Consider the following 26,085-nt stretch of genomic DNA (forward strand, 5'->3'; position numbering starts at 1 on the left):
GTTTTCAGCTGTGAACTGTTGAATTCTTGCTTATTGTTTAATGCCCATTTGGTTTGATTAGTAGCTTTTTACAATTTTGAGTCTCATTTATTTGTTTTTCCTAAATGATTATTTCCATTAGTATTCTGCTTCAGGGTTATTTGGTATAGTTTCATTCACACCTAAGTTTACTGTAGAAATTTTAAAGGGTATTCAAGGGTGTTCAAGGGTGTTCAAGCGCCCCTAGATTTCAGGGTAACCCATAACCTCCCTGTTTTTTTCACATTGTCTTCAAACACTGTATTTTCCCAACTTGTCTATTGAAGATGTTACAGGTTATAATGAAAAAGGTTTTAATCCCCACTGTTCTTGATGTCATGATGTTACAGTGCACCCAAATAGAGGCACTGCATCAACAGAGTGGCTCATCATTAATATATCAGGTTTGCATTGCTGTGGCAGAAAGATGAAGAGGTAATTTCATGACACAAATGAGTAGTGCAGATTTAAAACACACTTTACCTGAAATGTAAACTGTTCTGATCATACAGGGAAGCTGCTGTGACTTACAAAGTGTCTCCTTATTTTTATTTGTTCCCTAAAGAGCATAAAAAAGTTAAAGTAAGCTAGATCACCAGACCTAATTAGCTCATTGTAGCTGTTAGAGCTATTAGTCTAGTGTTATGTTGCTTGTGATCAGCCAATCAGCCGACTGATTTTATCATTTTAGTTTGGTTACGATTTCTATTCCTATTCTGGGCAAATTAGGATTCATTGTATGTTTACAGTACAACTCCAGTTCCAGGCGAAAGTAAGTCAATGGCCAGCAGCTGTATATTGCAGTAAATTGATATGGATCCGTTTATGCCTTTTATTGAGTTGTAAATTCTCTTTCACTGTTACGTTTCATTTTTGGGTGACAGCACAAACACTGAGAGAGGAGGAGCGAGAGGGAGAGAAAGGGAGAGACCAAGGAGCAAAAAGTCAATAAAAAATTATAAAGTCGACGTAGCTTCTGTTTTTATTTCCACATTCATTGATTTCACATAACTAAGCAGTGTGTTATAATGTTATGAAATGTGAAACTCTTAACCTGCTCTCATAATAATTATTATATGATTATCTTTTTGTTATTTTCTAGTTGAATACAATATATTTGTGTGTGACTGTCAGTGCAAAGAAGAAATGAAAAGCCTGGAGGGAGAGAAGGAGGACAGAGAGGTTGTAGAAGAGCAATTTTACATGTTTTGTGTGCTTTACAGTAGCAAACTTGGGCATTCTAGAACATATCCATTCATATGAATAGTGGTATTTTACAGGATTCATATCACTAAGCATGGCTTCAACATGCTTGCCACTACATTCATGTGACAGAAAATCTATCTAATTCAATTCAATTAATTTCAAATAAATTTTATTTATATAGCGCCAAATCACAACAACAGTCACCTCAAGGCGCTTTATATTGTACGGTATCTATCACTATCACACTATCTACTCTTGGAGCTGGGGTACATGATGCTCTGTGCTGACTTTGTACATTAATCAGAGGGTTTTGTATGAATTCAAAAAACCTTAATTTGAAAGCAGCTTTATTTCCAGTTTGCTTCTTGTCAAGGTGCATGAAGTAGCATGGTGATTTTATAGTTTCTGTACTGAATAATGCTACTTTAAGCACTTGATGTCTGTGTGAATGGCCTCTGGGTCGTTAAGACACTGAAACAACACTGTGCATGTTTCTCCTCTTATCTGCTTTGCTGCAAATCATTGGTTAACTTACTTAAGAAAGTTGTGGTCAGCATGACTGAGCTTTTGATCATTGATAACTTAAGCGTCCACTTTAAAACTAGTTCATCATATTGAAATCTGTGATTATTCATCCTGAATTATTCTTAGACACTGCAATAGGTCATCCGACTAATTAAGTTTCTTTTGAAGGCAACACTGTAAAGTGAAATGAGGTTTGAAAAAGTGAAAATGAGCCCCTCTAAAAGTTTGAACCTAGAATCCCCCCATGTCTTGTTTTTTTCCTCAAAGTTGTATATAAGCCTTGTATCTATGTGCAATTACTTCCTGTTTTATTTTGATAGTATCTTTATCTCCTCTTCCCTTATTACCTCTTGTGTCTAAGTCTCCTCCTGTCCTTTGTCTAGTTGCCCCATGTAGTTGTGCTCTCACTAATGTTTTCCAGTTATTTCTTTCTGTTTTTGGACTTAAATGCTTTCATAAGCTCAGCAATAAACACTCAGCTTCACCTTCATCTGCTGCAGTCTGCATTTGGTTCCTCAAGCAACCATCACACATTCAAAGTACTTTACATTTATTTCCATTCCAAGCACAATTTGAACATCAGGCAATCTTGACCATGTCTACTTGAATAAAGACAGTCAGTTGTTGTCAGTAGCAGTTAAACAGATGTACTTGGCCACTGAGTGTTAAAACCATATGATGTCAGGTGAAAACTAAAAAAGGGCACCTATAAAAACCTTTATTTTTAACCATGACACAGCTGCTCCATGCTCTCTTTGTCGAGTCCATTTTTAAAGGGCAGAGAGACGTACAAACACACAAGTGCTTACAGTGGACAAATACTCATCTTAATAAACAGATTTTTTCCTAATCATTTGTTTTCTCTCTCTGTTTGTGTGTGTGTGTGTGTGTGTGTGTGTTTTCTATGCACACTTTCACACACTCATATGTTTATTGACATATTTAAGCTCCTCAGTTATCCAAAAGCATTAAATAACTAAAGTAAGGCTGTGATTATACTCCCTTGTAGACCCGTTCTGTCCCACACCTGTGGACACCTCAGACAATCCTTTTTCTCGTCCTCCCTGAGTCCATTTGGAGCTTTCTTTTAATGTCTGTGCACTCGAGTGGGGAAGTGGGAAAATTCATTTATCTTGCAACAAATTCTAGCTCCATGAATGTTATAATGCTCCATTTTACATGGCTCCCTTTAAAAGCAGCAGTTGAAATATGTGTATAGCTCGGGGTGGGGGTGGTGGTGGGGTCAGAAGCAGTCTTACTAAGGGATGGTTAAAGATTTTGTTTTTACTCACCTCAATAGGAACTCATTTAAACTTTTCCGTGACCCAGTGTACATCAGAAATAAACACTCAAAGGAAGGTAAAATAAGTGACGCTGATCTGAGAGTGCCTGCTGACTCCCAGTATTCTTCCATCACCGCATGAGTTATGCAGGTAGCAATGCAGGTGCACGGATGTGGCTTGAGACCAGGCAGCTGTCTATTCAGCTCTGATTTAACGTCTGACATGGCTGAGTCTTGTGGCTCAATAGCACTAAAAGGCTCATCCTGCCTAATGGGGTTCCTCTATGACGCAGACATGGAGAGGCAAACCCTCCCCTTCTTTTAGTCCGACAGATAATCTTACACACACACACACACACACACCCCTACTGGACGCCCATTCATTTTGTCCACTATGCAGTGCTTGTGAGTGCACACAGACAGATATGCATTCATTTCAAACAGACACATAAATAAAAAAGGTTTTGGTATGCGCAGTAAAATAGGAGTGAACACAACACACAAAAACACACAGCCTGTGCACTAATGAAAAGGAAGGGAATAGAGAGGATGGTCCACGGCAAACAGTTGTGTAATTGCTTTTGAGAAACGGCTCTTGTCGGAGTCTGTCATCGATTTGGTCTTTACAGAGGACAACTCGTTTGCTCAGTGTGTGGGAGGAGGCCCGGGCAGCAGCGATCATTAAGTGACTGTGGTATCACTTTTATTAACTCAATACACTTTGATGTTTCACTGTTGTGGGAAGGGAAGTTGTCATACTTAGCTCGAGTTGTACTGCAAACAGAGCACAAGCAGAAGCTTTTGTGAGAGTGGGACCATGTTTAAAGTGAATCATACTGATAACAGATTGAATTGGATAAGATAACAATTGCACAGTTGCTTTGTAGACTGAAAGTACTTAAACAGAAACTTTGATATGCAAAGTGCCATGACTCTATAAGTTCTAGCGAAGCAGATGATATGGCCTCAAATCAAATCAATAAGAAGATGATTCGATTACATAAGCTGACTGTAGATAGTCTACACTGGGCTGGGTGTAGTGCTGAAGCTGTTGTTATCTGAGCAGCATTATGAATGAAGAACCTAAGAGTGCATCACTGTAGTATACATCCATCCCCAGCAGATGGCCCCGCCTGCAAGTGCTTACACGGTTGGGTGGAGTTGTGGGGGAATGTGGGGGGGCTTATTGATTTGGCATTTGGGATATAGCATGAATTGTAACATTTTTTTGAAAGTTCTTAAAATATTTATTGCTGGTGTTGCTTCTCCACGGACACCAGTTTGCTTTGCCTCCTATTTAATTAATGACATCAATGCAAATTGGGGATAGCAAATGGTCCAAATGACTGGTGGATTTTGTGAATGGAGCACTTAGTGACTGAGGAATGACGTAAACGCAAAGCCATATCTCTTATTAGTGAGCCAGGACTGAGAGGAGGAATCCCATTGGCTCGCTTTAGCATCAGAGCAATGCGATTGGCTGGCATCAGATAATTAAACACCTACACAGTCAATGCACAAATCCAAGTGGTGGGGTATATAGGCTGGTGCGTTGGCACTGCACGCAACAGAATCAAGAGTTGTTCACTAAGTTGAGAGAAAGTCAACTTTATTGTGGTTTGCATAGAGCTTCATAGAGATATATATTTATTTTTTATTTTGCTGGGTGATTATCGCTGAAGGTAAGTGACAACTTTTGATGTTGTGTTAGAAGTTTTACAACTAGACTGAAATTGTTACTTATAGGGTGGTGGCATGTGTGTGTGTGTGTGTGTGTGTGTGTCAGATGCAATGTGCAGCCAGAGTCATTATGTAAGACGGTGATGTGACAGTGGTGGTTATGGGCATGGAGTGTGGCCACCGGGTTACCCCTGCTCATTTTGTGAAGGTCCAGTGCGCTGCTTCAACAGAAGGAAAGCGTGAATGAGAAGGCAGGCACTCGAAAATGAGAAGAAGCTTAAGTAAAGAAGAGCAAGTGACAGAGGAAAATGGGCAGGAGAAATCAGGGTTGAGTGAGTGTGTGTTGTTTTAAGGTAGTGTGTGTGTGTGTGTGTGTGTGTGTGTGTGTGTGTGTGTGTGTGTGTGTGTGTGTGTGTGTGTGTGTGTGTGTGTGTGAGTGAGCGAGAGAGAGCTGGCAGCTCATTACACTAATGCACTGGTCCCCAAGGGAGCTGGCAAGCATGGAGTCCCCCCCCCTTCACTTCTCCTCCTCCAGCATTAGCAAGTGATACATGCATCGCACAATGTAGGACCCCTTCCTACCATTACACACACACACACACACACACACACACACACACACACACACACACACACACACACACACACATGCATACACTCCACACAGGCATGACACACACCAGGAGCAGCAGCATACGACATGAGAGAACTACCTGTTCTTTGCTCTCAGCTGGATATTTTGGAGGAACGGTCCGTTTTGGAGGCGCGTGTGAGCCAGGGGAGCATTGTTCAGCAGGGGACAAGAGCTGAGAGCAGTAAGCTCAGATGTAAGGCGAACTAAAGCTCGCCTCACAGGGAATGACACTTTTTGCACCTTCTTCCTGACAACACAAGAAGACTAGACAAGGGCAGTTTCTAGTTGCATGCTGGTTTGTAGCTATACTTTTAGGAGATTTGAGCTCTTGTATCAGTGGTGTGTGAGTGTGAATGGAAGCACAAGAAGCTGATGTGGAGTTTTTTGTTTTTTTTTCTTGCCGTGTAGGGGACCATGGTTATGTTGAAGATCTCTGCTTTCCTCGTTGCGTACGCCCTGGTCATTTGCCAGATGTACTGCTCACAAGCCGCGCCTGCCAGGTGAGACACACGGAAATTGCCTTTTACACTTCTCACTGTTAAGTTGCTTTTTCTCTGCAACTCAACAGACTTACTGCAAACAACCAGTAGAAAAGATGGGCAGGGTTTATGCAAAAACAGTATGTTGGAACTTAGACTCTGCAGGTTAAATTTTTTTTTTTTTACTTAAACATAAAATGTTTTTTATTAAACAGGAGAAATAGAGTAAGATGTGAAAGTTGTATAGTAACGCCATAGTAACAACATAGGTTAAATAAATGTGTGTATGCAGAAAAGAACATTGTAGTTGTTCTGTTTAGTCTTAATCTATGGTAGCTTTAAATGAAATACATATATTATTTAAATATATGTATTGCTTGTAATACTTCCAATATAAGTGGATAAAGTTGTACTTAAATTAAAAGCACAGGAAACACAACAAATGTAATTCAGTTTTTATCTCTATATATGCATATATCTTTCTATATATAGAGAGAGATATATATATTAATTTGAGTCCCCACTCAAGTTCCCCCTCCTGCCCCCCCTTTCCAATGAAGCTATTGATTTTGTAATAACTCTAAAGCTGGTTATACATCAGCTTCTTTCTCACAAGGGGCACTTTCTGCAGATTGTTTCCCCCAGCTTTGGCCAGGGGCCCTCCGACTCAGACGTCATTCCTCACGGAGGTGGTGACGTCTCTGTTACCCCCCCAGTCCCCACCAGTCCCTTACCCCACCCCAACATCCCCACTCAACCCACCACCCCTCCTTTTTCACTGCAGGTGTAACCCTAGCGGAGCATTTCCATTAATGCTGATCTCATTGCCGTTTCCCTCCCCTCAACCACTCTGACCCCTAAATTCCCCCCCACTCCACTTCTAACCACAGACCGGGTTTAGAGTCCATGTCAGACCGAGTCACGCTCACGGACTACGAAGCGCGAAGGTTACTCAACGCCATTGTGAAGGAGTTTGTGCAGATGACGGCGGAGGAGCTGGAGCAGCAGGCAACTGAGGGAAACAGGTACAGATGAATCTTATTTAGTTTAACCTTTGAAAATTAGTTTAACATTTCCACCCTGCACAGAAACCACCAGCCAAGGATTTGACTAATGAGAAACTGGAAAGTGAAACTGGTTTTGGACTAAATAAAAAGGTAAAATTAAAAAAAGCTATTTTTTAGGGATGTTATTGGGAAACAAATCCTGTTTTTACTTTAATGTGCTGGAAATACATTTCTTTAGTTCCCCACTTGGGTTCAGTCAGGCCAGGAGGTATGTACTTCTCGGCAGATCAAAGAATAACATCTTAGTTTTAACATGTGACTCCAAAAAAAGCCCAAAAAACAAAACCCGATTCTCTGTCATGAGCCTGCCCCCGCATGGATGCATTTGATTTTGACTTGCGTGGATAGACTACTATTTTGAACCAGCCTGCCGGGCATGTGAACATTGTATGCTTAACAAAACAAATAAGTGTGCATGATGTCAATTAAGTGGAGCTGCATGACAGTGGGAAGCAACTGGTTTCTGTTTGTTCTATGGGTAAAAGGCTGACTGGGGTGGGGGTGGAGGTTCTGATGCATGAGGGGATGGATGACAAGTTTTTGAATGTTGGGAAGGGCAGGGGGAGTGGCATGATGCTGTAAGGACCTGGGATGTTTTACTTTGTTTATACCTGCAATGGCATGAGAAAGAAATGCATGTGAGTGAAATGATGCGTGAATGGAAAGAGAGAAAAAAAGCTTAAGAGATACAGAGCGCATGTTTTCCCCGTATCTATGAGCCTGTTCTATGCATGTGTTTTGTGTGTCCCCTCCTCGACAGCATGGACAGGCCCTTAACCAAGCGCTGCTCCAACCTCAGCACCTGTGTGTTGGGTAAACTGTCTCAGGAGCTGCACAAGTTGCAGACTTTCCCTCGCACGAACGTGGGAGCAGGAACGCCCGGCAAGAAGCGCAGTGCGCCTGAGAGCGACAGCTATGCAAGCTACGGCGAGACGTTTGAAAGCATCTAAACCCCTTCCTCCTCATCCATTAAACCCGCTTTTACTTTTCCCGCATCTCCTCTTCCTTTGTCATTCTTTCCCCCGTCCTTCTCTTCTGTCATCTTCCTCTCCTCATCCCAGTTTCTTTCTGGAATGGGACGTGCATGCTGATATTACCTGCTTGATTGACATGAAGATTATGACTTTGAACTGCAGTTTTTCAGTTCTTTTTCTCCCCCCCATATTTCTTTTGGCAGAGAATGATTTGTCCCTGTAATCTCAGACGATTTTCACAAGTGTAATTCAGGAGCCAATTCATACATCCATCTCTGTGTACTGTATGTGGAGTAATTTGATGGCATTTCAAAGCCCCTGAAACTCAAGAGTTGAGAGCGATCACTTAATCTAAACGTTAATAAATGATCCACTCATGCGACACCATGTTTGTTGTTCAATAAACGTATTTTTCTACCAGGAAGGCTTAGGTCATTTTCATTCTTAAGGACTCTAAAACAGACATGTAGCCACCCATGCAGACAGTCAATGGCCATTTTAAATGATGGGCCTAAATAAGAGTTTTAGAGCCTTTAAAATTTTGTCTGAAGCTGTCACCGAGTCCAAAGGTAAGACAAACACTCAGATGCATTCTGTTTTTAAGCTGTAAATCCAAACTTGATGTACTTTCAGTTCTTTGATGTTAGCGTTAATGTGTATAGCTGTGTCTTACATTATTGTATGGATGGCAGTGGCCCAATCTTTTCGTTAAGCCCCTTTCTGTTCTCCTGAAGCAGCGTAACAGCACAGAAGCGAGGCTGCAACACGGCAACCTGTGTGACTCACCGTCTGGCAGACTTCCTCAGCCGGTCGGGGGGAATGGGTAACAGCAACTTCGTCCCCACCAATGTCGGCGCCAAGGCTTTCGGCAGGCGGAGGAGAAGCATCCAGATGTGAGCGTTCCCATCTGGGAAATGGTGAATAACACCTTTTCAATCATGACTTTCTTTATAGATTTCCTTTGGCTTCAAGAATTTCAGACTTACAACAACATTTTATTTTATTTTTGATTTCACAAATTGATAAAAATTTCCGACTGTCCAACTTACACGCGGACGCAAAGAGCCAGCTTAGATTTACATCCTTTTTCTTTTTTCTGTCTCGTTCATTTCTGTCTTTCAGGGGTTGAGAACCTGACGAGAAAACATCAGAAATAACCTGAGAAGATAAATCAAGAAAAACAAAATTGACCAGAAAATTAACACTGAACTGGCCCTTTATCCACTCTTTCACATTCCTCCAGGAACAGGGGGAAAAAAAAGACCCCACGGGACATCTCCTAATTTTCATCCTGTTAGTGAAGCCTTTTGCTTTTGGCAAATAAGAAAAAAAAAAAGAAAAAAAAAAGGCACTTTACTTTATGTACATGAACAAATGAACTCCTGAAGAAAGAAAAAAAAGTCCTAATCATTCCTCTTTTTTATATTTCCGTATCATTGGAAAATAAAATGAAAGCAGCAGTGGTATCACTTTATTCTTTTCCGCTTATCACCTCGTCAGAGCACATTTCTTCCATGCCAACCCAACCCCAGACCCACTCCCCACTCCCTCACCTCCCGATTTAAGATACATACTTCTACATTGCTTATAATTCCCTTCCCTCCCGAGGGTATCCTTTTTTCCTGTGTGCCAGAGGGACGCCATTAAAGATCAGCATACCCAAGGCCCCCCCCACAACGGCTGTTGTCTTGTGCCTTGATGTAGAACAATTTACATGAACATGATTGTACAGTTTCTGTTTAGAGACAATAAAGAAGACCCGAGCGAGGATGCAGAAAATGAAGACCAATTAATATTGTAAACAATATTGTGAAAACAAGTTTCAGCAAGATTAAAATGTATTTTAGATACACTCGGGTATGGGGTACTTGTGTTGTTCTTCAAAGGTTTTTAAGCAAGTGTAGAAGGACGCTGAGTGACTGTGAAGTTGATTATATAAGGAGAAGTTTATATTTGTATTATTAATACTGATAAATACTGTCCACAAATTACGAATGATGGAATCTCACAGGCAGAGAGCTCTTTGTAAGTTGCTGATTAGAAATCTAACACTATTTCCCACTGACGAATGCACAATCACGTCGTGAAAACATGTAGCACACGTTTATAATTTGGCGAAGTATTGGGGGAAAAAATGGAATGCACAGTCATACACACTCCTGTTGCACAGATGAATGTGTGAACACATCAGTTTCATTGGAAATATTTCTGATGACACCACAGTGGCATGGATATGTTACAATACATGTTGATACAAGAAAAAAAAAAACAGTGCATGGGGAATTGCTTAATAAAATGCAGTCAAACCTGCAGTCAGAGTTGTTCTTTAGCTCCAGTGAAGGTAAATGTTCACCACTTATTTCAGCACACAGAAGCCAAGTCTTTTTTTTTTTTTCTACAAGAAAGGCTTGGCCATAAATAGCATGTAAGAGATTCACTTGCACCTTTGCACACAAGGTTTGTTTTTAATTGTGAAACATTAATGGCTGCGTGATTGAACATTTTGGGGCTCACTTGTTTTTGCAGCAGAACTCCAATAGATGGCAACATAATTACCAAAGTTTCAGTGAGTCTCACAGATCTGCCTCAAATGATGGAAACACTGAAATAGTCATAGTCATAAGCTATTTTCTCTTTCATTTTCCCAAACAATTAAACAAATGAGGAAGAATATCTGAGCCTAAAAAAGAGTGAAAAGCAAAATGAAAAGGCACAAGTAATAAAATGATTGTATGGGTTTTGTGTTTGAACTCCTGCTTGTTTTGTTACGAAGATAAAAAACCTGCTGAACTCTCACGTAGGTCTATGATGAAGAGAAACATATAATCCAAGAGTAAATCGAAGATTATTTAATTCTTGAGTGGTCATTTGTAAGACTGAGAAAAGTACAAACTCAAAAAATACATAAACAAAAGGCTCAAAGAAAAGTGCACATCATTAGTAAGCAACAAAAAAGAGACTCTAGCTGTATTTGGAAAATTATGTAACAGGAAATCAAATATTTAATCACATTAATTGCACAACCTGGAAAAGATAAATATCATACAAATACATTATTACCATTTTATGTTGTATTTTCCCAGGAATAGCACGCTTTGAGTGTACTGCCAGTAGTTTCAAACCATTTGATGTGAAGGCTTTCCAAGCAAAATCACAGACAGAACTAAAAACAAATACTTGAAGGAGGGATAAATAAAGGCCCCTCAGTTGTGGATAGCACATACGGGATTGCAAGTCGGGAAACTGAGAGGATAATGAGCCCGTTCAATAAGGGTGAAAGTGAAAAACAGGATATGGTTGATCCTATTTGGCTGCACGGATGAATGCCAAGTGTGCACCAGAGCAAATGCAAGATATTTGAGTGCATCGTGCACGCAAGAGTTGTCAGTACCATGGAAGCAAATGTACTTTTGTCAAACATCGTATCTAGTTTCTATGAATTACATTGAATCCACGTGGAAAAATGGCAACCGATCAACATCAGACACGCTAGATCAGCGCTGCAGACATTTAGAGAAATAAATGTTTGGTCTTGATTCTAGCCGCTCAACTGGATGACTTATTATTTCCCCGATGACAGGATATGTCTGACTAATATGTGAACTTATGCTATGGGAGTATAAACAGAAAAGGAGATTTGTGCTTCATTCCTTCTCGAGCCTTCAAACCCTCGTCTGTCAGTTGTTTTTACAGTCTTTCCACTTATTCTCTCTTGCTTTCAGTATCTGTCTGCTTATATGCCTGAGGAAATCGCTGCTAAATCCATGCTGGAATCCACATGGACACTTTTCCTGCATGACAGATAAGGAAAAGAATAAACCCTAGATTCTGATAATTGAGGGATGGTGACAGGTTGAGGGTTGATTTGTGGGTTTGGTTTTGGGGCTTTTTTCTCAGCAATAATCTCACAATCTCACTATGCCAATGAGAATAACAGTCATAATGGTATGCAGCTGCTTTTTAATGGGGCCCTTGCAATTGGAAATTAGACAGTTCATATAAGAAAACCAATCATTTGGCCCTCTACTCCAAAGAGAAGATGCACTGCTCGTCCAGTTCCCAGAAATCTACACCACAATCCAATTTCAAAACCTGGGGTTTTGGACGATGCTTCCCTAGAATAGTTTGAAATTTGTGGAAAATGAGTCGTATTTCCACGTAACTTTTAATCCTTGTTATTTCTTAACAATGTTTAATAAAACTTTGTCAGCACATACAAGCCACCAGAAAAATGTAGCTGCCTGGCAGAACTATATTTCCTCCGCCAAGGTTTTTGGTAGGATTCTCTCTGTAAACAAGATATCTTAAAAAGTTTTGAATGAAAACTAAGTACGGGTGCAGAGTGAGAGTGCAGAGTGGGGTCATGTTAACAGTTCATCATAATTTGCCTTACATCGAACCAAGGTCTTCGATGATTTATCGGTTAAAAAATTGACAAAAAGTCTTAGAAATGAGAAACTATGATTCCCGTGTACTGTCAACATATAGAAAGTACTGTATAAGAATTTTAAAAAAAATCATATTAAATTTGACCTTTGACCTCTCCCACATACAAGTGGAGATACCGTCTGAATTTCAGGAGCGGGACCACTCCTCCTTCATGCCCCCTCCGGCCTCAGGCCCCCCTTCACCAATACCTGCTGTTCTCATTTTCATGCCCCACCCTTCCCCCCCATTTTCCCTCTCTTCTCCTCTCTTCCTTTCCTTCATTCACTTCTCGTTAGTACATGGGGATCTGCCCGGCCCGGGAGCCGTCGCCGGTCCCCTTTGAGGCCTTACCCAAACCGCAGCACCAGTTCACATTTCCTCATCCGTCATCGCCCATCGTTACCAAGGATGTGGTCCCAGCTAGTGAAATAATAACAAAACAAAAAGATTGTACTCAAAATTATGTGAAGTATTTTAAAATGAGTTTCAACAAGGCAAATAACAAAAGACACACATTTTCTGACTGCATCACAAACTTCGCAATATTTAAAAAGAACAAAAAACCCCCCCCCCCTAACTATAAAGAAAACACAACACTGTTCAGTGAAAAGTATTGCCAAGAGAGTGAGCTGCCTTGATAGAGGTTTGCGCTCTTTGCATGCTCATTTTCTTGATATTGTTTTAATCTATATCCACAGTGTTCACCAAATAAGACATATAATGAGACATTTTCAACAGTTTACCTGTAGTATTTGGTGAAGCATGTAAACTGCTTGTTCCAGAAATATTATATTGACTTATCTACTCAAAAATCCAATAAACAAACAAAGCCGTCTTTGGCCAGTCATTTAAACTCAACAAACTCAATAAAAGCTGTCCAGGACTAGAAATTCACATATATTCACTCTCAAACCAAATGGACGTGTGTTTGAGATCCTGTTTATGACATTTACAGTAATCCTTCTTCATCATCAAAAAATACAGCAACCTATGCATCAGTATGCTTGATGCCAAGCTAAATATTTCCTAACTTACTGTTTAATTTTTGTCACATTGAATTCTTTTTTTAGTATGATCATTGTTGTCTTTTTATTTATATTAATGTGATTTCCTGCACTTATGTAGCAATAGCATCATAACATCAAAAGTATTCACTACATATTGCAGAAGAAAATTAAGGAAGTTTAAAATAATGGCTCTGATGTGATATTGACTATATTTACAAACTATTAAACTGTGTCTGGCTGAGGATTACCTTCACATATGGCAATGTGACTCTCGGTCTGCTTTTGACTCTCCTGTTGGTTTTGCCAGGAAATGAGGTAAGATTTCGGAGGAAATAAGGCGTTTATGTTCAGATTTCAACTAAAGCTAATATTTATCAACACCCTAAAGTATAACAGGCCTGTGTTGTGTGCATGGGAGTGCGTGTGTAGTGGGACCCGCTTCATAAAGTCACATAATAATTATTCACTCAAGAGTACGTAGCAACACTAGCGGCAGCAACCCAGACCAGCTGAGTCTCGGTTGTAATGGGAACCACCCGACCGCCGTTTATATTTTCATTTTCCTTCCTCATTTTTAAAGCCCCGAGTTTTTCCATAAGGTAGTCATTTCCAAGGCTGACGTGAAACCAGACACCCATGAGTACTCATGGTAAAGGTCCAGAAACAACATAAGGGTGGGCCCAACATCCTTTCACCTTCCCCAATCCCCCCATTCCGTCTTGTGCGACTGTTCCTGAGGAGGTAAACACCCTTTCACTCTGTCAGAAATGAGATTTCTTTCTGCTGCAATGGCAGTTCCTTCAACTGCCGTGCTTTCTTTCTCCCCCTTGTACTTCTCCTCCCCTCCCTCCCTGTGCTGCCACATCTGGAACCCAGCTCCTCATTTATTTATGTGGTCTGTTGTGTTTCTCTCTTCTTTTTTTTCCAAGAGCCTTATTTTAAAGTCCTTTACCTTGTCTTGTTGGCAGTTTCGCTATATCTGATGAGGTCTGCAATTACATCCCACCATAACTGGTCACTCTGCAATTACATGCTCCACCACAGAATCCCCCTCCTGCATCCCCACCTCCTGTCTCTGAAAAGCACCACTGCTCATATGGCAGACCAAAATAGACTAGTTTCATGTCTGTTTGGATGGCAGCCCAGCTGAAACTATGCTCAGCTGCTTGACTGACAGTGGGATGTGGGTTTGTTCTCCTCAAGAAAAACCTTTAAGGCCAGTCACGTTTACACTCTGAGCAGTCTTACTGCAGCAGGCTTCAGAGGCGGTTGGTCCAGCTGGGCACCGAGAAGGAAGACAGAGACTAAGTCAGCGTGAATGAAAGCGAAGACACACACGGAGAGTGTGCTGAGAAGTACTACGAGCTGTAACTATGAACCCGACTGGACACGCTTAAAGCTTTCAGTTGCTGACAAAGAGAATGGGTAAGTTTTGCAAAGAGTTCAGTCTGATCTCAAATTCTGGGAATAGTGAAAGGCTTCTGTCAAGGAACTTTGAGCCTTTAAACTGTGGAAAACTTTGGCTTGCATGACTTAGCTGTGAAGCATTCAAATACAAAACTTAAAAGAGAATGCAGGGCATCCGTGGCAGATCATCTGTTTTTTCCAAGCGTTCACAGACTTTTCCAGTTGGCGATGCTGTTGCTGTGTTGAGCAAGGTGCAGCTGGAAACTGATTAGTGTTGTGAATTATTTAAATCTCATAAACACAGGAGACGTGAAAAGCAACCAAGCTCAAAGTGTCAGATAGGAAAAGGACACAAAATTAAGTTTAGATCTCTAGAAGTTCTACAAAACTGTAAATACTTTTGAATGGGGATATTAATGATCAATACATAATACTCACAAGTCGTCAGCATATGTGCTTCCTGTGCAGGTTTTTCACCACCTTGGAACTTAAAATTAATGTTCTTGGAATTTTGGTAAGTCCAGTGTTTGCTCCCCTTTTGCTCTTTTTTTGGTCTCTACCAACCTGATAGCTTTAGCTGCTAAATTCTGCACTTTTCTTCAGTTTTAACATCAGATTATTGAATAGTGCTACTTAAAGTCATGAAAAGAATCTACAGGATAGAACTTTTTTGCTGAATCAGCCTTCATACAGGCGCTACCGAATGAATCATCAACATAACCTAAGAAAAACAACTCCTCGCTTTCAAATAACAGTTAAAACCATCATCATAGCTGCATTTGTGTTTGAGTCACGTTGGAGTTAAACTCCACCGTGTTCAACTCCAACTTTCTGCTATAACTGTTTGGAATAGGCTGACCTGGTTTGTGTGGGAATGATGGAAGCTCAGACTCTGCAAAACAACAAAGATTACAGTGAGGCCGGTGGTAATGATGAGGACACATGCCTTTACTACAGGCTTCTGTCTGTTTGTGATGTGGTTTTGGGCAATGTGTGTATGCATGACAAAGGCAATTAGTGACTACATGAGAGCTGTGTCATGTTTTTTCATATGAACCCAGAGATTTTATAGGCGAACAGTGTGGTCTATCACCACGCTGGTCTATTCACCATATCCACTTTAGGAGATGTTACCTGTGTTCTCAGTGGAAATGTACGAGGAGAAAAAAAGACCACTGATCAGCAACATTCAATCTGAATCAGAAGCATTTCATGGACTGTGTAATTATGTGAAAAACAACAGCACACAGGACCTAACGGTGAATCTTGTAGATTCAGAACATTATAATAATGCAGTGTTGTAGTGGTGCACTCTTAATTTATGCTCCAAACTTTTTCCAGCAAACGATAAACACCCAGTGTTATAAACCATGATCTGAAAGTTGACTATTCACCTGAAAATAGGCCAGCAGTATTTGTGGATGATGATCGAACCTAAGCTGTTTGTCATTGGAGAGTAAACATTAATATGAAGTTAAAGCTGAGGTGCAGATTTTTCAATAAGTTCTTATCCACAGACTATAGGCTGAGACAGCTACATGATTATTCATTTTAAAGAATGATTTCAACTTCGTTAATGTAGGCTATAACCCAATGTGTTCGTTAGGGCTGTCACGATGTTAAGGATCAAAAAGTACTGAAAAACTCATATTTAAATTTAACAGAATGAAAGAAGTTCTCATCAGGTTACAGCCTGATGAACATACTAAGCACGTGTCTTTTTTAGCTAATGTTTATGACTAGCTTGGCTCCCACCTCATTTTCATTGCTAAGCTTAACTGCGCTCATGCTAATAAGTACTCTACTGCAGTGCACAAGTACCTAAATGAAAAAAGTCAAAAAGTTGGTTGCCAATCTGTAATTGTAACAGAAAGGAAGAGATTGCTAATCAGTTTTCAGAAAAATGGCAATGCCAGGTCTCACTAGCTAGCTAGTAGCATCATTCCCCCCATGTTAAATTAAATAAGTGCATGGTGTACATTGTGTACTTAAAGTATCTAAATACAAGTAGACAAAATGTGCAACAATTCTTTCCTGTGGTTTGGGCCACATAAATTCTCTTACTGGAGATGAATTTAATTATATTAATTTAAGTTGACAGCCATTTTTACATGTAAAATGTATCTATCCAGAGAGGCAGCAGTCTAAACAGAGTTCAGACCTTCCTCTTCCTCCTTTTATATTTAAGCAGAACATTATCAAACGTTTATTCTCAGATGGTTATGACTGCTGTTTCCCTTAAATATCTGTTTAGCACTTCTTCTAATAATACAGTACATGGTTGCTTAGGGATAAATCTGCCATGCATTCTCCTCTTGGCTGTCTGATGAACAGCTTAGGAGGGCGTGTTGTGGTCAGCATGAACCGCGCATGCAGGTGTGGCCCTCACTGTGCTGCCACGCTGTTTAATTAGGTTTTCGGGTGTGGAACATCAGGGTTTCCGCTGTAAAAAATCTCGTCTCTCTACGGTCTCACCCCCACACATTGTCCTGTCACATTAAAAGAGTGCCACTCTAGATGAACAGTTACTGTCACTGAGGGTGTGGCTGCTACTAAATCTGGAAGCATGAAGCTGCACTTGACTCCACGGAAGTCTGGCTTTTGAGAGCTCATTGCCAAAGCATTATGCAGTCAGAACCGTGTCTGTGATGCTGAAGTGGTTTTATACTGAACATGAGAACTTCTTTCATCTATCAAAAACTGTCAAACCCTTTCAGTATATTTGCTCCTATAATTAAAGGCTCCTTAAAGTTGCTGACAACAAAGTCATTCTCTTTCAAGACTATATTACATGCCTGAAAGTGGACTTGGTCCAGTCATTCTCTACGATCAGCCTCTTTCCTCTGGATAAACTAGTTTCTTTCTTTGTAATTTATTTCCATTTTCCAGACCCTCATTCATGCTTCTGTGTGGCCTTGCTGGAGTCAAGAACCGGTCATTTTTTGTTCTCCTCCCACTAGTCTGGTGCTTCCCCAGAAGCTATTTCTCATAGAGCCAGGACTGCTTTCTCACTCATGGCTCAGGAGCTCAGGGTTTTCTTCAGAGAAAACAGAAGTAGTACAATTCATTGGTTGCAACAGTCTTGTATTTTTTGGCTCATATTTTTAATTCATTCCTACTATTCTTCAGTTAATAGGAAAACATAATGAACCGTCTGTTAGACAGCATCTGGATGGTTAATGCTTGTTGTTATAAAACACATTTTAACGTATACTTTGCAGAAACTATGGCTCACACTATTAAGGAATAGAGTTTTCGGGAATTACTACAATTTTTTGCTGATATTTATGAAAATAAATGGAACAAAGGAGGAAAGCAGGAAGAATTATGACAATACTGCATTTTGCAGAAGACTATAACTTTGTGGGGAAAAAAGGTTGATGTCTCTGGAGCAGCTGGGTGACAGCTGCTCAGGCAGTAGGAGCAGGAGGAAGAATATAAGCTCCAGGAATGGGGTGGAAAGTGAAGATATGAAGATATTTCTCATAGTAGATTGTCTCAAGCTAAGCTAAATTACTGAAATGTAATGTATAAATCGAACATGACAGAGTGCCTACTTTGTTCAGAGTCAGCGTTCGACCATGGAGAAAGAAAGCTATCTGTAAATTGTGATAATTGCAGTACTACATTTCTGGCAACACCGATAATGTGGTATATGCCGCCTTCCTGTTACCTCGGAAGTTGGATGTTGGAACTCAGGAGGGACAACAATAGTGAGTTCTGGTAGTAAAGTTGGAAAAGCACGAAAATCAGAATTTGCTTTGCTTCTTAGCTAGGTAGAGCCATTCATACATCACTAGCAAAACAGACTATTCTGACGAAATGCACTAATAGCATGTTAGTGCATCCCAGCAAGGAGCTCCTTTTGTGTCTATCTCGGCTTCGTCAATGAAAACTGTTAAAAAAAAGTAGAAAGGAAGAAATTCTCTGCAAAACCTCATTATTTAATTTAAACACAGAAATCACTTCTTGAGATTATACATATTTTGCACATTTTATGCAACTTCTGCAATAAGTATGAACATTTGTAACAAATTTGAACCCACACCATTGTCACTGACTTTGTGCTGTTGAAAATCCACATGTGGCACATGTACCTCTTTGACGTTACTTTATTGTGGGTAATGCTAACTGTTGACACATCACTGCAACAATGTTCATGACTCAGTGGAGGCCCTCTCTTCAAAGTATGGACTCAATTAGAAGAGTGCAGGTATAAATTTTTGTGTAGGTGGGCCCAATATGGCAGACACATGGGGGCCCAAGACTGAGAGATAAATCAATATGAGACTGGTTGAATTAGAGCATCAGTATGAAGCTTCCCTTGAGTTAACCTCTTTTTCTTTGCTCCGTCCGTTTTTCTCCCCTCATCTCCATCTACTAATTGGAGGAAGGTCATGGCTTGCTGAGCTTTAGGCTGCTTTTTCTGTCTTTAGTTCAATTGACATGTGCTATATCTGCTCTCTGGCCCACTGTTTTGGTCCACTGGGGAGATCATGAAAGGAAGTGGCGGCTTCAGTACGTCCGTGTTTGTTGTAGGATTCTGAAAGGTTACCGCTCACTCCTCTTTGTGAACAAGCCTTGGTGGTGTTTGGGAAAACCTTGGGGAGTCTTGACAGCCTGCTACTCCTTCGGTCTAGCAGTGTCATTTTCTGTTTAGATAACCTCTGCACCCACTCTGCTTTTGTCAGCTTGTGGCTTGCATTGATTTATACATCGGAGACAGACACTCAGCAGCTTTCAGATTCGAATTTAGAAAGAAAGGCCATTATTATGTCCAAAAAAGAAAGAAAGAAAGAAAAAAGAGGGTGAGGTTAAATGTCCACAACAATTCTACCAGCGGTGGTGTTACACCTTTCTAAATGATGCATATCTCATTTTAAAATCACACTTTTTTAAAGCATGAGAATATTCTTTATATCTTAAATGAGAGTTAGCAGCTCTAACTGTTTTTCAGCTCTAATTACGCAGAAAACTGCATAAAACTGCTGCATGTTTACTTTTCATGCCCAAAGTACAAAAAACAGCACTGAAATGTCTTTTAGAGGTGCCACATGTGTGCACGGTGGGTACACATGGAGCCTTTCCTGCATACCTTGAGATTTTTGCAGCCGATATTTACTTATCAACATGACCACTTGTGCCGTTCACCCTGCACTTTTAATGCAGCAGCGGAATAACAGTTAGAGGAAAAACAGTCTTGAAAAGTTCCACCCTACCCTCAAGTGGTTCTTGTGTTCCTTTGCTTAGGTCTGGGCAGCAGACCTATCCTCCACCCAGGATTCCTAGTCTTCTCTTCCTTTCTCCCTAAACCCACACATGGACCCAGCCCACCTAATTTACTCCCACCTCCTAATGTCAAACAGCTGTAGCCTTGAGTAGCATGGAATTACTGCTATTGCAGCCCTACTCCCATTCATGTGTCTATTCTTTTTCTCAGCCATTTTGCGTGTGGTCCCTAATATCACATCACTCACATACCCAAATAAGGTGTGTAACTCAGCCTTCCTTTCACCGGTTTATTTATGGTCTGGGCACTGGATATATAGGGCATGAATTTACATTGCAGGTGGCTGTGGGTGGAGATAGCTGAGCTGACAGGTGATGATAAATTCTTCATACAGTGTGCTTCACTCATACATTCTTGCAGCCGCGTGGTCTCCCTGACATGTAATGCAAAGTCATAACTGGTCCAATGCCATTTCCACGGCACTCCATCTAACTGAAGGAGCTGTGTGACATAACTGTCATGAGGTCACTTTGTTTGTGATTGATAGCAGGAGACTAGGAAATGATGCTGAGGCTTGAAAGCTCTTGCTGTGGTTGGGAATCTGCTTCAAAGGAATGTTTTGGCCACATGTCAGAAGTCAAACGTGGCAGCTGATTTTCAGGGATTTTGTTGGTCTTAAAATCTGTAGCTCGATGCACCTGTATATTTTTTTTCTTTAAACTGCTACACCCCCATGGTAACTTGTTCACTTATTGTTTTATAGAGTTTTCTCCTTCGGCTTGTGGCTTTACTAAGATCTCGTGCTGAGTTTGAGTGGCTCCACAGAGGCAGCTGAGAGTTCAGTGAACCCTCACGGTTCCACATGCACACTCTTTGAGTTGCTATGTGATGTTCTGCACACAGTTAATCAGAAATGGATGGTTAAGGATTATTTGGCAGAAAACCACCAGGTTATGTTCAATTTCATTTTTTGTATGCCAGACGCTAACATTAAGCGCTTCTTCTTTCACAAATATCTGCTTGTGTAAAAAGCAAGGAGATAGATAGATAGATAGATAGATAGATAGATAGATAGATAGATAGATAGATAGATAGATAGATAGATAGATAGATACTTTATATTTCCCACAAGGAAATATAAACAGCAGCAGGGCAAAGAATAAAAATAGTACAATCTACAATAAATAAGTTGAAGTAAAAGTGGTTCCAGCCTTGTATGATTCTGTTGGCATCTCTGGCATTGATGATCTGTCTCTGGAAGTAGTGGAAAGAATGAAACGTCCTCCCATGAATGCTGACAACATGCTTGAGGAGGTCTATGAGAATGGAATTACTGGCACTGTCTGAGGCAACAAAGAGCTGAAAGTAGGAATTTTCCATAATTTAAATTAGAGATGGCACGATACCACTTTTTTATGTCCGATACCGATACCGATATCATAAATTTGGATATCTGCCGATACCGATATGAATCCGATATAGTGTTTTTTAATCAACAAAACTGTTTTTTAAATATCTTGCTGCATTTTGTATAAGTTCATACTCAAGTTTAAAACAACAACTACACTAAAGCTATTCTGTTATACCTGTATGCAAAAAAAAATATTTCATAGTTCAGCAATACTGATCAATCTAATAAACTTAAACCTACACCATCCTCCCTATTCTGGTATTTTAAAGAGTACTTAGCATATATATTAAGCAACCTAACTAATAGAGTTCCAACTCCCAGCAACAATAAAAATAAATAAATAAAAAATAGGGAACCACCCCTCACGCTCCACCTCATGATGCTTAATCGACGTAATCAACCTTAATTTGATGCAGTGTGAAAAAAAAATGCACAGAAATCAATTATTTTTCAAGAAATATTAAATAGATTCAACATCTTTCTTCAACAAAATTGCAGACTGCACAGATGGTACCTTCCCAAAGGAAAAAGTACTATAGCTTACTAGGGTATATATATTAGACTTAATAGTTACTATATACAGTAATTGACTTCTATTCATTTTACATCAAATTAAAACTTTGGGTGTCAGATAATTATTTATTAAAAGCTAGACATTTTAAATGAGAATAAGAAAGAAAAGTATGTCTTTGTGCCCCCTTTTCCCTGTTAATGCCCTATCGGCCCCCCTGGCTAAACTTTGCTAGATCCGCCCCTGCACAGTTACCAGCGTCAGCTACGTAGAAAAAGATCCTGGAGTAGAAAGTAATATTAAATACATTCTAACAATAGCTGATCAAGCTTAAACGTGCTGCTGTTGTTCAGCCGCTGGTTTCCTCTTTCTGGTGCAAAGTGGGCCAAAAGCAAACTAGAGTCACGGACTCGCGACAGAAAAGCCGATCAGCTGATCATTAAGCAGTTTCATGATTGAAGTAGCAGCAGGAGAGGCAGTCGTTTGTTAAGCTTAACGCAGGAATGCTTTACAAACATTCAGAGATGGACTTACACACTTGCTTTACTTCTCTCGGGGATAACTTTATCGGAGATGAAATGCCGGGTTGCTAGCGAAGCTCCACATGCTATCCAGACCACCACAGGTCCCGCATGCCACAGCCGCTCTATCACGTGATGCATACTGCTCCGACATGCTAACGTTCTGAGGTGAGTTACGGCGCGTTGCAAGTTTTGTGAGCTGCTTTCGTGATATTTAATGGATCGGATTACATTTTTTATTTTTCTCCGATATCCGATCCAGTAATTTAGGTCAGTATCGGACCGATACCGATACGTAATATCGGATCGGTCCATCTCTAATTTAAATACAATTCACTCTCATGATAGCAGACTCTGTGTTACAGTGCTATGGTTCCTAATCCTGATGAAAATTTGTTCAGTTAACTGCATACCCGTGATGGGAGATAACCGTAAAAGCTGGACATACAGCTGAATACAGTTAAGTCATAGCAATAGTTAAAGACACACTTAAGAGGAAAGAGGTACATTCAAAGCATATTTGAATAAAATCATATAATCACTAGGAGCTGTAAAAGCGATTTGTAAAAAGGTGGTGAAACCTAGAAGGTGTACTTGTTACTACAGGGATTTTCCAAGCCAGTGACAAATAAGAAAGTTATGACCAGGATGTAAAAACTAGCATGTCCTGAGTTGGTGGGCTTGCTGTCTTGCACTGTGTACATCAGATTTATAGCTTCGCTGAGTGAGCAGCATAGCACTGATGATGTTAAGGTATGCAGTTCTCCGCAAGTTAATCGAGTTAACTGCTGCCAAGTTTTGTTTTATAAAAACAAAAGGCACATATCTAATGACAATGTGGTTCCATTTGATGTTGCTTTTGGGTTTTAGTTCTGGTTAGGTGTTCTGTGCCCACTTAATCTGGGTTTTCAGGACCCAGCCAGTCTGACCACACTTTTCAAATGGATTCACTTCTGTCTCCTGCCTTTAACCTCAGTGTTTGTCAGTCTTCTTGGCTCTGAGGTGACTCAGCTGATGTTTCACTGAAAAAAAAACAGCTTTCCACTTTTGTTTCTTGAAGCAGTCTGCAGCTCTGATTCGGTTTTCCCCTCTCCTTTGCCACAAGAAATGCATCTCAGCCAATCAAAGGTTGTTTCTGAGGTGGGTGTGGTTGGGGTTAAGTCATACATGACAACACCCATCAATCTTGTTATTTTGAACACCACACTGGCCTGTAACTGAGTGATCTTCCAGTTTTCCTTTCTCCCGCTTTTGTCATTTAATTTTTTTTTATTATGCACTAAAACTAAGTAGAGAGGTGTGTAAGTTTCTCTTGTGCTTAAACTTATCTTATAGGCACATTTGTGGTCCTTTCTGCGTAAAGTGGCTGCTGCCGAGTTATGACAGGCTACTTTGTTAGTAACATGTGTCAAGTTGCTTCGACTGATTATAGTCACATACCCTGCTTTTACCTGACCACGCTGTAAGTCTGTCATCAATTATCTCAGTGTGACTCTCTATTAGCCATGTGCTGTGTATGTGAGTGTGGTGCCTCTCTACAGGCTTTGCTCATTCATTATTAAGAAGCTCCTGATGTTTTGCTGGCCGTCACTGCTCCGGTGTCAGGTACCCACACGATCCTCTTTACTGAACCAGCCTGACTAGGGATCCAGTTCCAGTCTCTGGCCTGTTGGAGCTGCTCCCAGAGCTGCTGAGCTCTACTCTAAAGCCTTTTGTTAGCTCTGGATGTTGGCTTTTCTCTGGCTGATTCCCCCTTGTTATTTCTTCGACTAGCTGTCAATGGAACTGGGAAGCTTAAAATGCATTTGGATATTTCTCTTGGCGTGATCTTGAGGCCATTTCATCTCTCGGGAGGTATGGTGCTGCTGTCATCTTTTTTCCCCTCTGAAAATGAGAATTATGGGTACTTTTATAGCTTACCATAAAGTGTCCAACCAAGAAGATGGTGTGTTCACTTTAGCAGACTTGTGGTGAAGCAGTGTAGTTATTTATCCAGCCGAATGTAATCTTTTTGGGAGGCAAATAGCTCCTTTGGTGCCTGAGGAAGCTGCTGTGATTACTGCTGCTGTGACGTGTAGGAGCTATCAGTCTCTGTCATCTGTCTACATTTATTAGCATGATATCTAATGGGGTGGCTGATCTTAGACCACAACTCTGGCTACAGGTCTGTGCAAATGTGCGTGTGCAACTTGACCCCATCTGAATTCTCCATAAGCCACACGGTTGCCTAGAAACATCAGGAGGGCAGCAAATTTAACTTCCATAATATTATGCCAAAGGAAAGAATGACCTCAGGCCCAAACATACTGTTCCTTTTTTTGGCCTTACAAGGGCATCTTCACATTATTCCAGTCAGAAGTATGTCCTTGGGGAAGGAAGTTTTCATATCTCATACTCATGTATGCAGACACTCCTGAGGATAATTATGATTTACTAGACAAAAAAATTGACCTAATTTCCAGTGAACTTTTTATCGAATGTTTTTACTATATCAACTGCTAACAGTAGCTTTAATGGTAACTGAGGTTTAAGTGGGAAAGAGCCACACTGTTCTCTGCAAATAATACAAAAGGATTTTTCCACTTCTTTTCTGAATATCCTTTAAGTTTTTTGCTCAACTGATAGTTTCTTAAAAAAGTAGGAAAACTCTTTTTTCCGGGTCTGGGTACAGTATGAGTGACGGAAGTACAATGGAGCAAAACTGTGGTTCTCCTGTCAAGGTACGCCGTTGAGGGAGAATATCACATGCTATGTCACGGTCTGGCTGGCAGACCGTGGGGAGATGGGGAAATAGGACCCAAACGCCGGACTCTTCAGTGCAACAGTGTTTATTTACAAGGTGGTGAAGTAAACAACAATAAATCCCCAGTTTCCCAGTGTAGTGTCTTCTTCCCAAAAGTCCCCGTGTAGTGCTCTCTGCCCCAGTGTCCCTGCACTCCCCGTGCTTACTGCTCCTTCTCGTCCCACACTCCTCCTGAGGGGAAGACAATAGAGGCAGCCGTTACAACTTATCCCAGCAGGTAGGCATACACTCACACTTGACTTGACTTGCTTGAAGACTGACATGTAGTCAAACGCAATACTCCAGCGTCGGTGGAAGCTCCATCGCTCATCTAAATAGCTCCCCCGACGAGCCCAGATGAGGAGCAGGTGTGCGGCCAGGACTTCGGGTGTGGCCAGCCCTCAAGTTAGGCCACGCCCCCCGGGGCTGAAGGTGCCTGTAACTTGGCCACAGCAGAAAGGCGATACACACACACACACACATACCTGCCTACATACAGATGTGCACAGGGGCAGTGCAGACAACACACCAAATAATAATAACAACAACAACAACAACAACAACAGTCATCGTCCCCACTGCCCACGGACCCCGAGTCCCCAGAGCCGGGTCCGTGACAATCTAAACTGATCTTGTCTGTAGAGGCTGGTGACAGACGCTAAATGATATCCCAATCGTTCCTGCTCCACAACGGATTTTTAAGTTACAAAGGCTTGAATGACACTCTAACACCTTCCAATTGGTGTCAACTTTCTAATACTTGTATTGTGTGTAACTATCAGTAGTGGAACTGCAGTTTATATGTCTGCTATGTAACCTTTCTATTGCTTCTAATTCTCCCATCTTTTCTTTACATATCATTTAGAAAGAATCTGCTTAACATACCCAGTTAACTGTTGGAAACCTTAAAGATAACTCCTATT

The 26,085-nt window shown here is 40.7% G+C and overlaps 2 protein-coding genes across 9 annotated transcripts in view; both read left to right on the forward strand.

Annotated features, from left to right (window-relative positions):
- The first annotated feature begins 4,593 nt into the window (after positions 1-4,593).
- LOC113026376 (calcitonin gene-related peptide) lies at positions 4,594-9,212 on the forward strand. 5 transcript variants are annotated; one of them, XM_026175084.1, is made up of 5 exons: positions 4,594-4,713; positions 5,754-5,845; positions 6,715-6,849; positions 8,600-8,782; positions 8,988-9,212. In XM_026175084.1, exons 2-4 carry the CDS (start codon positions 5,760-5,762, stop codon positions 8,760-8,762), a joined length of 384 nt encoding a protein of 127 aa, XP_026030869.1. In that variant the 5' UTR covers positions 4,594-4,713; positions 5,754-5,759; the 3' UTR covers positions 8,763-8,782; positions 8,988-9,212. The 5 variants fall into 5 exon arrangements, with proteins under 5 accessions (XP_026030869.1, XP_026030870.1, XP_026030866.1 ...); XM_026175085.1 differs by having other exon boundaries at positions 8,603-8,782; XM_026175081.1 differs by lacking the exons at positions 8,600-8,782; positions 8,988-9,212 and adding an exon at positions 7,652-8,285.
- A 5,230-nt stretch (positions 9,213-14,442) lies between these two features.
- insc (INSC spindle orientation adaptor protein) overlaps positions 14,443-26,085 on the forward strand; it is a 62,034-nt gene continuing 50,391 nt past the window's right edge. Inside the window, exon 1 of one of the 4 annotated variants that reach the window (XM_026175086.1) lies at positions 14,443-14,725. In XM_026175086.1, coding sequence (XP_026030871.1) covers positions 14,619-14,725 — 107 coding nt within the window. In that variant the 5' untranslated portion in view covers positions 14,443-14,618. Of the gene's footprint in view, positions 14,726-22,528; positions 22,549-23,742; positions 24,235-26,085 lie in introns of those variants that run through there. The other 3 variants (XM_026175087.1, XM_026175090.1, XM_026175089.1) reach the window with 3 other exon arrangements.

The sequence above is a fragment of the Astatotilapia calliptera genome, chromosome 7, assembly GCF_900246225.1.
Source record: "Astatotilapia calliptera chromosome 7, fAstCal1.2, whole genome shotgun sequence".
NCBI lineage: Eukaryota > Metazoa > Chordata > Actinopteri > Cichliformes > Cichlidae > Astatotilapia > Astatotilapia calliptera.

Coding starts and splice junctions, on each gene's coding strand:
- LOC113026376 (XM_026175081.1), top strand. CDS start 5,760: ATGGTTATGTTGAAGATCTCTGCTTTCCTCGTTGCGTACGCCCTGGTC. Junction 5,846..6,714: donor TCACAAGCCGCGCCTGCCAG/GTGAGACACACG, acceptor TTCTAACCACAG/ACCGGGTTTAGAGTCCATGT. Junction 6,850..7,651: donor CAGGCAACTGAGGGAAACAG/GTACAGATGAAT, acceptor CCTCCTCGACAG/CATGGACAGGCCCTTAACCA.